Source organism: Priapulus caudatus, unplaced genomic scaffold (genome assembly GCF_000485595.1).
Source record: "Priapulus caudatus unplaced genomic scaffold, Priapulus_caudatus-5.0.1 Scaffold171, whole genome shotgun sequence".
Classification (NCBI taxonomy): domain Eukaryota; kingdom Metazoa; phylum Priapulida; class Priapulimorpha; order Priapulimorphida; family Priapulidae; genus Priapulus; species Priapulus caudatus.
In genome coordinates this window covers 322,278-334,648 of record NW_014577232.1, presented here as the reverse complement: position 1 = coordinate 334,648, position 12,371 = coordinate 322,278, and the positions used below count along the sequence as shown (strand labels likewise).

Below are 12,371 nucleotides of genomic sequence, written 5' to 3'. Positions count from 1 at the left end.
TGCGTCGGCGTGCGTGCGTGCGTGCGTGCCGTATATGCTATATGTAGTGACAGGTGCAACATTACCTTATAGTATCGCATGCAGGCTTATGACTTAGCTGTTCTTCTATAACAATATAGTACATACCTATAGTAGAATATGTAAGACGATAGAGAAACATCTGTGTTATTACCCGTGTCAGGGCCATCTTCCTAACAATTGTTTGCTTGTATAATCAGCCTGAAGCCTGAGAGAGCAGGAGAACGCGCCCTGATTCCACTGTCATTTTGTAACGTGATCCTAGTGACGCGCAAAATGGCGCATTCAACTCCTGCTGGAAGCTATTTTTCCGTCCTCACGGGTAAGAGAAATGATTATATGAATTTGATAGAAAAGGATGATACATTTTTTTGTGAACAGACACTACGGTCGCATGTTTCGCGTTCATATGCGCTTTACGAGCGCGATACGTTTACCGGCGTACAATGTAGGCGAAGGAAAACAGATCAAGTGTCTATAGATGATTGCCGTAATCAGGGTTCGTAGCGGGTTTTCCAAAGTCTTATAAGTACTTATTTTGCCAAAAAATAAAATAAGGGCCCTTATTAGTACTTATTTTTGGTGAAATCTTAGAAAAGTAACTTAATAGTCCTTATTTTTCAACTTACTGTTCTCGATTTAGATGTGAAGATTCATTGTATATATAATATCGGAATAATTAAATCTGCGGTGCAATGTGGTTATATAAATATTATTAGTGTACTTTAATAGTCGTGATCTATCAGAAATCGCGTAAAAAGTCTTAATTTTGGCCTCCAGAAAGGGTCTTATACGTCCTTATTTCAACATTTGTCTTACTACTATGAACCCTGGTAATTATCCCGCCCAATCACGTGCATGAACACACTTTCGGTGTGGTGTAATCCACTGATCTCTATTATACTAACTCTGGGCTATCTCTGGAACTCTGGGCTATGGAACTCTGGAAGTATGGAACTATGGACTCTTGAACGCTGGGCTAACTCTGGGCTATCTCTATTATAGTTAGTATAATAGAGATCAGTGTGTGTAATCCGAGAGCCCCAGTTGCCACCGCAGGTGGCGCTTCTTTCGATACTTCTCAACACTACACAACACTCATCACCACAGAAAATTAGAATAGAGCTATAGAAGGCGTCTATTCTATTTCTGCTGCTCATCACCTATCACGAACGCCGTCAGGTAGTTCTGAACGGCAACGGACATTCTGCACACACAAAATTCTTACCGAATTTTTTTGCATTGCATGAGTCGCAGCGTGGCGCACGCACGCACATATATAGGCCATGTTTTTATTTACAGAATTAAAAAGGAATAGATTGACATAAATAGCAGGGTAAAGAACATAACTAAAGGGGCCCTGTTTAAGGTGTAGGAAATATACCCTCATTAGAGTTAAATGGTATTAGTTACATTAACATTAGTTTAATAATTCATAAATTTTAATTATTTTGTGAAGATTAAAGAGATTGAAGAAAAAAGTGAGGAGGGTGGAAGGTAAAAGAGATAATGCCTCACTGTCGAAAGTCCAGAAGAAATGTGATATCAATAGAAAGGACAGGAGGTACTGCAGTGTGATAGCAGAGAGTCAGCGGTGAAAGAAATGTGCAAATCCATGCATGTTATTGAGTCATAAGAATGTTTAGCTGACGAATATACACACTACACCAGTAGTTAACAGCTTAACTATTTACTTCAGGATTCAAGTGAAACATTATATCAACGAAAATCCATTTCTGTTTTCGTCAGCATAGAAGACCATTCTGCTTTTTAGATCACGTTTTTTAAGAAACTAATTTCCAAAGATGCTTTCATATTTCTCGATCTTCCATATCCCAACTATTTCATAAAAAAGTAACTACTATTCAAATGATTTGCACAATTTAAAAAGAAAAACGCCAAAATCTTTGCTTGCTATATATTACATTAATTGATAATATAATAGCCATGTGAGTTGTAAATATCAGGAGTAAATAATCACAAATTTGTTCTTATTTACTGTAAATATGCAATAAATACCTTCACAAACCGTACATATGACACTCTCCAGTTTTAACAATTTCATGACACAATTTGAATTACACTGAACATGTTGGTTACCTACATTATACTGAAAAGCTAAACACAACAGCTTAAAGACCCATCTTTTCTACTGATAAAATACCCTATGCATTTAGTTTTGTTACGTAGAAAGTAATATGCATGAAGTAGGGAAGTTAGGTACTTTTCGAAATACAATGTAATTACATGATAACAACCGAATATGTACACACCGAATGGGAATTACAATTTTTTAGCCACGCCTGTTAAGTAAACAAGATGATAAAGGCTGCAGCAGTTAAGACAATTCATTTTTACATGTTACTGGAGACTGAGCTATTACTTTCAGAAAAAAACTGACAAGACTATACGACGAGAAAACAAGCCCCAACACTGTCCATGCTCACAGCTTGCATCTCATTATAGAATTAATATTATAATATAATCTACAAGGAATTTCCTGTTATTACAGTGCAGCTTACACAACTGCTATTTCCATGTTAAGATCACTACATCTTGACTGAAACCTCATTTCTGACTCTGCCCAACTAAACCTCACTCTTTGCCTAACTCTTAGTCCCAGGCAAACCATCATTCTCTGCACAACTCTCCTACCATGTCCAACCATTCCTCTCTGCCAAAATCTCACTCCTAGCCCATGCTCACATCCCATACAACAATCTCCCCAAACCTCCAAACCCTGCATGCACATCAGGTCTCGTAGTTCTCTCATGCCAGTCCAGTCCACACTCTACCAATACCTTGATCCTTACCTTGAATCTGCAAAACCCTCAATCTCCATACAAACCTTGCTCACTGTTCTTACCTCTATACCTACTAAAACTGTACTCCATTCATTTGCCTTACTCCCTGGACATCCATTGTACTACCCCATTTATGTTAAGTACTCTTGGTTCATACTTTAATCGCTGTCCATACATCTCTCCCACAGATAATTCACTTCAAACTTAAACTTTGTTCACTGTTTTTGTCATTTCCAAACCACACCTTGATTGCAACCCTAACCTTGCTTCCAATCCAAATCTTGTCCAGTGTCCTTACCTCACTCCCCACCCAAGCACTGCTGCTCACTGCCTAAAATGTCGCGTCTTACCCAAACCGATCTCTACTACTCAAGCTTCGCTTTCTATTGCCTGAATACCATCTTGCTCATCCAAAATTGGAACAATAAGATTATCTTTTGACATCAAATTGTACTTTGTCACAAATGCAGTGAATCTTTTGCACAGAGCAGTCTCATTCTGAAAATAAACAGACCAACATTTCCTTCATAGGCTGTCGGGTTTTCTATCAAAATAGTGAATAGACAAAATATTAAACAATGGAAAAAGTGATTAAAAGTGTCCCATGCATTTTGATATTTGAATTTCATACACATTTACTTTAGCAATAAAACATGGCAAGCCCTGTCCACACACTTTATTGCAGAAACCTTTAATATCCCTTACCTCAAACTCATCAAACAGCGTTCGATGGTGGAAGTAGGCGTGCGAGAATATCCTATACACACGCCTGCACACAGAACCCAGCTTTGCTACTGATGACTCCTTTATACTGACCCTGCAAGCACATTAGAATTGTGTGTAATGCTTTCCTTCACAGAGAACACGGGTGTGAGCACAGTTCTATGTGCCATTACCCAGTGTGCGGAAATACTTCCTTGCCTTCTACTGATCACAATGATTTTTCTTATCCTTGATTCGTCGAAAAGCAATAGACAGTTGGGCAAATGATTTGTATCATGACTTTACTTCATGACCGCTGCACAACCATGTACGCGTGTGGTATGTGCGCAAATTATATGTAAACAACATCAAACTTTAATTGCAGTTATATTGTTCTCTTAGGAGAACCCTGCTATTTCTAGCTTTACTCAAACGAATATTAACTGATTGCAAATAACATGATAGGTAAAGTTTGACAATTATGGTTGGTCACCAACATCTTGTACACAGCCATGCTGTCACATGACTAGAATCACTGTCATCAGACAGAACCCACACAACTATATTAAAGCAAAAATAATGGTATCACATCCACACTGTTGCAATTACTAGAATAACAGATATCTTGTGTCCTCATAATATAAGTACATACCCTTACCGCCAAAGTCATATTTGGTTGCCCAATTTTATAACATTCAATGGTTTGGTTTGTAAAGTAACCAGCATTGAAATCGGACAAACTAATATGATATTGGCGGCAAAGAAATACTTTATCATTGCTACAACTGTATTAGTTATTTTATTAATTGTTAACACTGCGGAACAGATACCCATATACTTGCTTGAAGCATACGAAAATCTACAGTTACACTATTAATTATTAACATCCAAAAATGTGTTACGTAAATATTTTCGTAAAGGTTTTCTTTTTACGAAGAAAAATATTCTTCGTATTTTACGTATATATATAAAAATATATACGTAAAACCTGTTCCTGAACTTAGACTTATATGAATTATTTTTAGTTATGAACAACAAGTTTTTGGATACTAACAGAAAGCAACATTTCTCACCTGCTTGGAAAATATTTGTTACTGTTGAGAAGACAGGCTGCTCCATCTAAGGTGTGTCTCGTGTAATCAATTGCAGGACACTAGTTAATAAACATAGGAACCATCATGTTTAGACTCATGCCAAGAATAACTTGGATATATAATGACACAGTATATTTGACTGTGCAACTTAACAGATCAAAAATGCTCCACGATTTTTGTTATTAAAATGCAACCAAACAATTTCAACAACTAGAAAATATCTAATAGGTAGACTATCTCTGTCAGTAAAGTTTTTACATTGCAGGGGTAGAAATTAACCTTTGAACAAGCAAGTCCAACGGACTCCCTGCCCTCAAAAAGAGGGAGTCCGCAGTCTGACGTTCAAAACTAAAGATATTAACAATAACGTATGTGCTTATTTTGAAGATTCATGCGGTTGCACGTCTGCCAAATTTTCTTTGGACATTTGCTGAGAAAATACGGTAATTCCGCGAGGCCGTGCTCTGGAACGAACTAGTTAGTATAGCAGAATTTTCAGGGAGTCACACGGACTCCTGCATATGTCAAAGCAGCGAGTCCGACAGTAAATCAGGGAGTATTTGACTGCGGACTCGCGTTAATTTCGCACCCTGCATTGCCAGATTAGTTAAATAAGTTCAACCTTAATTAGTTTTCAATCTGAACATGTGTAATTAACAATACAATGAAATTAGTCTCCATTTATCAGATATTGCTGCACACTGTGTAAAACACGTTTTAAAACATGTCATAACCTTTTCTACCAATTACCTCTTTTGGCGTCTTGTGTGCAGCACAGAGAAAGATCCATTGCTCGGTCGCAGTCATCTGTGTGCAGGTTTCAGGCTGGCATTCTCCCTGCTACAAAATTAAATTCAAACACAATACACAGTGCGGGCCAACAGTTGGAACAAATAACTGACTCTTCTTATAATGAAAGTGTCAATGACACTGTAGCTCACCTTGGGTGTGATAGAAGAGGGAGGGGGGGGGGATATATAAAGCAAGAGTATATATGGGAGAACTACCATTATATAGCATATCTCCCATTATATACTCTTGATAATGATGATATATGAGTAATTTTTGATGAGAAAATAAATGTTTCAGATCTGTTGGCATACAATCTGATGGCGTTGACTGCAGGCAGACACTGAAAGGCATAGTGAAATTGCCAAAATCTACCTAATTTGCATAATTTAAAAAAATATAAAAACCCGTGTGATATGTTTTGGGGCCAGTCCTTAGTCATTCACATACCAGAATTGAGCAAAATCCGTTGAACCTGAACTGACTTATGACCATTTCCATTTTTGCCAAAAAGTGGACGTCGCTCGAAAATAGGTCGACTGGCGTGCTCCAAAATAGGACGTTCAAACCTCTCCCATACAACTATATGCAATTTGAAACATGTGGGTTCCTGAGTTATCGTTGACCGTAGCCAAATGTTGACGGACGGACGGACGGACGTACGACGGACGACACCCCATGGCAATAGCTCATCTTGACGATGTCAAGGTGAGCTAAAAATCTGGATACATGACTGTTCATAATTACTTATTACTCAAGACTTTGAAACAGTAAATATTCCTACATAGCATAGATGTCACATTTAAATAAAGCAGTGGTTATGAATAACTCCATAGTTTGCAGGAATAAATGTAAAATGCACAAATGAAAATTTGAAATAACGAGAAGTTAAAATGCCTTTCCTTCTCGAACAATTTAGATACCAAATCAATCACACAAGAAAATAAATCATTTGCTATAAATAGCCTTTTCTTACTTGCAGTTTGACAGCTATGCCGTTAAGCTCGAGACAAAACTGTCGCAAATGTTCGTACTTCCAGACTCCTTCATCTTGCCCTTCTGGAGGTGTCAGTATCTCATCTATATTTGTTGGATCCTTTCTTATTGTTTGCTGTATAAACTGAAATTAATGCATCAAATATCTAGACTTAGCTGTTTACCAAGCATTTTGCAAAAATATAATGGGGATTAAAGGAATAATTTCAACCATAAGTGCACAATCGAGAAAAATATAGTGAAATATAGTTTCACCCAATAGCCAACCATGTCACTGACTACTTCACTATAAAAATTACCATGGATTGGTATGGTATGGTTATGGTATATCAAAATTGCAAGTAATGCAGCCACATTCTTTCATATAGCGACAATTTCCTGAAATCGGCAACCACGAGACAAAAGTGCATCTCATTGGGTGACGTAGTGGTTCTAGACTGGTGCAACATCTCTATTGGTTAATAAAATAATTCAAGGTAACATGTAAAGCTATAGGCACAGGGTCTAGCGAGTAACAGGTGGCATCATCAACACGATGTAAACAAACAGATTTTAATCGGCGTATATTTTGTGAAAATAGTGATGTATGAGTGTTCTGTGGCATGTTAGCCTTAATTTAGACACTTGCTGTTTTACAAGCAATAGCACTAAGTATGGCAGTGGTCAGAAAAATACGAGAACAGTCTTGAACACACTTTGAAATTATTACTTCAAATTAAAGTATTTTTACACTACATGTATATAATAAATATTATCTAATGATACAAAATACCTGTTGAACAGCCAATGTGCTATCCATTTCCTCAAATGGTTCTTCAGGCCATTTGCAAAAGTCCTGCAAAAGACGAAAATATAGAAAAATTCAGTTGGCTAGAAAGCTGTCTATACAATATTATAAATTGTGTAATCTAAGCAAACTGTGTAAAAAGAGAAAGTGGTACTATGTAACAAAGGCACGGGAAAAATGGTTGTTAGTACTATGGCAATAAGGAGGCATTCAACCACACCCACTGCAGAGCTAACATGGTAGCCATTTTATTTAGAAATTGTCAAATTCCATTAAGTATACAATAAGGTAATTAACTGCATTAAAAATTTTAACTCTTAATTATACTATGGTTAGTAATTATTCTCTTCTTGTTTGTTTGTTTGTTTGTTCGACTCAGGGCTCGAAATTAAGGGCGGCAAGTAGCAGTTTTGCTGCCTGCTCCCAATGCCTCCAGCAAATTCTTGCTGCCAAGAAAATCTTAATAACCAAAGTAAAAGCACCAAAGATTCTGTCTAGGTGAGTAAATTTGCTGTAGACCTGCCCTTTGCTTCGGAATGCAGCATGTACTCACTTGCCTGTCAAAACAAGTTCATTTAAAATCTTGGTTTAAAGGCATACTAGGCCCATTGATTATGCAATGTTGACGAATGCTAGAGTAACTGGCACCTTGTGTAGTTAATAAGTACATAACCTTATAGCCAAACGCGTATTAGTTTGTCCAATATCACTGCTGGTTACATTACAAGCAAGACATAAAATCGGTTGCTGATATTCATTTACGTGCCGTAAATGTCATCCAGGAGTCAAGCGATGACGTAAACATTTGTGTGCGATGTAATAAACACGGCCACGGACTAAACATGGAAATGGAGTAAAACACGTACTAATCACGGACGCACATGGACAGCCCTGACAAAAAGTTCCTTATCACGAGCGTTCGTGTTTATGAAATCAATGATGATAGCATTGCGTACTGCCGAGCATGCGTGCGGAAATGTCCGGTGCAGTATAAATCTGTATCACACCCACTTCGCCGGCAGCGGTTTGAAACTGTAAACAACTGATTTCTTGGACTGCAGATTTCAACTAGACATTTCTTAGTAACCAGCAGTGATGTTGGACAAACTAATACGCGTTTGAATGTAAGCTTATGTACTTATTAACTACACAAGGTGCCAGTAACTCTAGCATTCGTCAACATTGCATAATCAATGGGCCTAGTATGCCTTTTGATATTCATTTTTAGTGAATATATAAGTGTACAAAAGATGTCGCAAAATCTGGACGAGTATTCATAGTCTAATTATTATAATTGTAAAGGTAGAGTGCAGGCTTTCAGATTTGAAAAGTACAGGAGGACTACTAATGACGCCCCTAGAACACCATAGGGGGACTTTTCACGCTCCATAATCACACCCTTAAGAGGCATGATGGGGAGCTCCATTAAAAAATCACACCCTTAAGAGGCATGATGGAGAGTATACTTTCGGTTGAGCTACACAACCACAACTATGAAACCGTTAGTCCTGAGGAAGCTAGCAACCAGCCATTTTTAAGTGTAGTAAATGTCTACCAATAAGCCCTAGCTGTGCTGTGCTGTAGCTGTGCTGGTTGAGTTTTCTACCCCTACGGTAGCCGGGTTGGTTCAGACCGAACGGAACGAAGGATGTGATTAATTATTTACTTAACTTTCTCTTTTTCGTCTACATATTTTTTGCTACTTGGGGATTTCTAGACACTTTTACTTCATTAATTACTTTCTATACTAGTTCCTTTCTATTCCCTTATATTATATCCCCTGTTTGTCATTTTCCTTTATTCCACAACCACCAAGTAACATAATGCACATTTGTAACAGCAGGTGGTGTGTGGGCAGCGCCACCACCACAATCTCACGGGTGCCGCACTTTGCGCCACAGCTGTTAATATGTATGCAGAGGGACGCCATCAGTGATAGCCGCCGCCGGTGCGTTAGTGCGTGCACCACCACTATTGCGCTACCGCAATAGCCGAAATAGGATTAAAGTTGTCCCAGATCGCTGATGTCTTGATGATCAGATCCACTGCTTCCCGCAGTAACCACTCGGAACCATTGATAGGAACTGGAGGACCCGAACATTGTCAAACGGAACGCATTAGTGGAACTGAAAAGCTTCCAGTCATCAAAAACAACGCAAATACAACGCGAAGGGATTCTGCTATTGCGCCGCAATCACATCATAGAGCGGGTGCTAGGCAGAGGGCAAAACGCTGGTTTCATTAAACCTTCCATGAGTTAAACACAGTTGTAACAGCAAAGTAAGCGCTGTTATGCTCCCAGTATTTTTTCTATACTTATACAGTAGTTATACACCACCTGCGACTCATGCAATGCAAAAAAAATTCGGATAAGAATTTTGTGTGTGCAGAATGTCCTTTGCCGTTCAGAACTACCTGACGGCGTTCGTGATAGGTGATGAGCACAGAAATAGAATAGAAGCTAATCTAGAATTCTAATTCTGTGGTGATGAGTAGTGTAGTGTTGAGAAGTATCGAAAGAAGCGCCACCTGCCGGGTGGCAACTGGGGCTCTCGGGATTACACCACTGATCTCTATTATACTAACTATAATAGAGATAGCCCAGAGTTAGCCCAGCGTTCAAGAGTTCCATAGTTCCATACTTCCAGAGTTCCAGAGATAGCCCAGAGTTAGTATAATAGAGATCAGTGGATTACACCACACCGAAAGTGTGTTCATGCACGTGATTGGGCGGGAAATTACGGCAATCATCTATAGACACTTGATCTGTTTTCTTCGCTACATTGTACGCGGTAAACGTATCGCGCTCGTAAAGGCAATATGAACGCGAAAAATGCGACGGTAGTGTCTGTTCACCAAAAAATGTATCATACCTTTTCTATCAAATTCATATAATCATTTCTCTTACCCGTGAGGACGGAAAAATAGCTTCCACGCAGGAGTTGAATGCGCCATTTTGCGCGTCACTAGGATCACGTTACAAAATGACAGTGGAATCAGGGCGCGTTCTCTGCTCTCTCTGGCTTCAGGCTGATTATACAAGCAAACAATTGTGGGAAGATGGCCCTGGGACACGGGTAATAACACAGATGTTTCTCTATCGTCTTACATATTCTACTATAGGTATGTATATGTGTATAGAAGAACAGCTAATCATACCTGCAGGATACTATAAGGTATGTTGCACCTGTCACTACTGTCTACATATATGCATATACGCACGCACGCACGCACGCACGCACGCACGCACGCACATATATAGGCCATGTTTTTATTTACAGAATTAAAAAGGAATAGATTGACATAAATAGCAGGGTAAAGAACATAACTAAAGGGGCCCTGTTTAAGGTGTAGGAAATATACCCTCATTAGAGTTAAATGTTATTAGTTACATTTACATTAGTTTAATAATTCATGAATTTTAATTATTTTGTGAAGATTAAAGAGATTGAAGAAAAAAGTGAGGAGGGTGGAAGGTAAAAGAGATAATGCCTCACTGTCGAAAGTCCAAAGAGGAAATGTGATATCAATAGAAAGGACAGGAGGTACTGCAGTGTGATAGCAGAGAGTCAGCGGTGAAAGAAATGTGCAAATCCATGCATGTTATTGAGTCATAAGAATGTTTAGCTGACGAATATACACACTACACCAGTAGTTAACAGCTTAACTATTTACTTCAGGATTCAAGTGAAACATTATATCAACGAAAATCCATTTCTGTTTTCGTCAGCATAGAAGACCATTCTGCTTTTTAGATCACGTTTTTTAAGAAACTAATTTCCAAAGATGCTTTCATATTTCTCGATCTTCCATATCACAACTATTTCATAAAAAAGTAACTACTATTCAAATGATTTGCACAATTTAAAAAGAAAAACGCCAAAATCTTTGCTTGCTATATATTACATTAATTGATAATATAATAGCCATGTGAGTTGTAAATATCAGGAGTAAATAATCACAAATTTGTTCTTATTTACTGTAAATATGCAATAAATACCTTCACAAACCGTACATATGACACTCTCCAGTTTTAACAATTTCATGACACAATTTGAATTACACTGAACATGTTGGTTACCTACATTATACTGAAAAGCTAAACACAACAGCTTAAAGACCCATCTTTTCTACTGATAAAATACCCTATGCATTTAGTTTTGTTACGTAGAAAGTAATATGCATGAAGTAGGGAAGTTAGGTACTTTTCGAAATACAATGTAATTACATGATAACAACCGAATATGTACACACCGAATGGGAATTACAATTTTTTAGCCACGCCTGTTAAGTAAACAAGATGATAAAGGCTGCAGCAGTTAAGACAATTCATTTTTACATGTTACTGGAGACTGAGCTATTACTTTCAGAAAAAAACTGACAAGACTATACGACGAGAAAACAAGCCCCAACACTGTCCATGCTCACAGCTTGCATCTCATTATAGAATTAATATTATAATATAATCTACAAGGAATTTCCTGTTATTACAGTGCAGCTTACACAACTGCTATTTCCATGTTAAGATCACTACATCTTGACTGAAACCTCATTTCTGACTCTGCCCAACTAAACCTCACTCTTTGCCTAACTCTTAGTCCCAGGCAAACCATCATTCTCTGCACAACTCTCCTACCATGTCCAACCATTCCTCTCTGCCAAAATCTCACTCCTAGCCCATGCTCACATCCCATACAACAATCTCCCCAAACCTCCAAACCCTGCATGCACATCAGGTCTCGTAGTTCTCTCATGCCAGTCCAGTCCACACTCTACCAATACCTTGATCCTTACCTTGAATCTGCAAAACCCTCAATCTCCATACAAACCTTGCTCACTGTTCTTACCTCTATACCTACTAAAACTGTACTCCATTCATTTGCCTTACTCCCTGGACATCCATTGTACTACCCCATTTATGTTAAGTACTCTTGGTTCATACTTTAATCGCTGTCCATACATCTCTCCCACAGATAATTCACTTCAAACTTAAACTTTGTTCACTGTTTTTGTCATTTCCAAACCACACCTTGATTGCAACCCTAACCTTGCTTTCAATCCAAATCTTGTCCAGTGTCCTTACCTCACTCCCCACCCAAGCACTGCTGCTCACTGCCTAAAATGTCGCGTCTTACCCAAACCGATCTCTACTACTCAAGCTTCGCTTTCTATTGCCTGAAT

At 38.3% G+C, this 12,371-nt stretch overlaps 1 protein-coding gene across 1 annotated transcript in view; it reads right to left on the bottom strand.

Annotated features, from left to right (window-relative positions):
* Nucleotides 1-1,692: 1,692 nt before the first annotated feature.
* LOC106806644 (MOB-like protein phocein) overlaps nucleotides 1,693-12,371 on the bottom strand; it is a 20,773-nt gene continuing 10,094 nt past the window's right edge. Inside the window, exons 2-7 of the mRNA XM_014808645.1 lie at nucleotides 7,176-7,238; nucleotides 6,384-6,527; nucleotides 5,369-5,458; nucleotides 4,598-4,677; nucleotides 3,528-3,639; nucleotides 1,693-3,320 (exon numbers count right to left, since the gene is read on the bottom strand). Of these exons, the coding sequence (XP_014664131.1) occupies nucleotides 3,192-3,320; nucleotides 3,528-3,639; nucleotides 4,598-4,677; nucleotides 5,369-5,458; nucleotides 6,384-6,527; nucleotides 7,176-7,238 (618 nt within the window). The 3' untranslated portion in view covers nucleotides 1,693-3,191. The remainder of the gene's footprint in view (nucleotides 3,321-3,527; nucleotides 3,640-4,597; nucleotides 4,678-5,368; nucleotides 5,459-6,383; nucleotides 6,528-7,175; nucleotides 7,239-12,371) is intronic.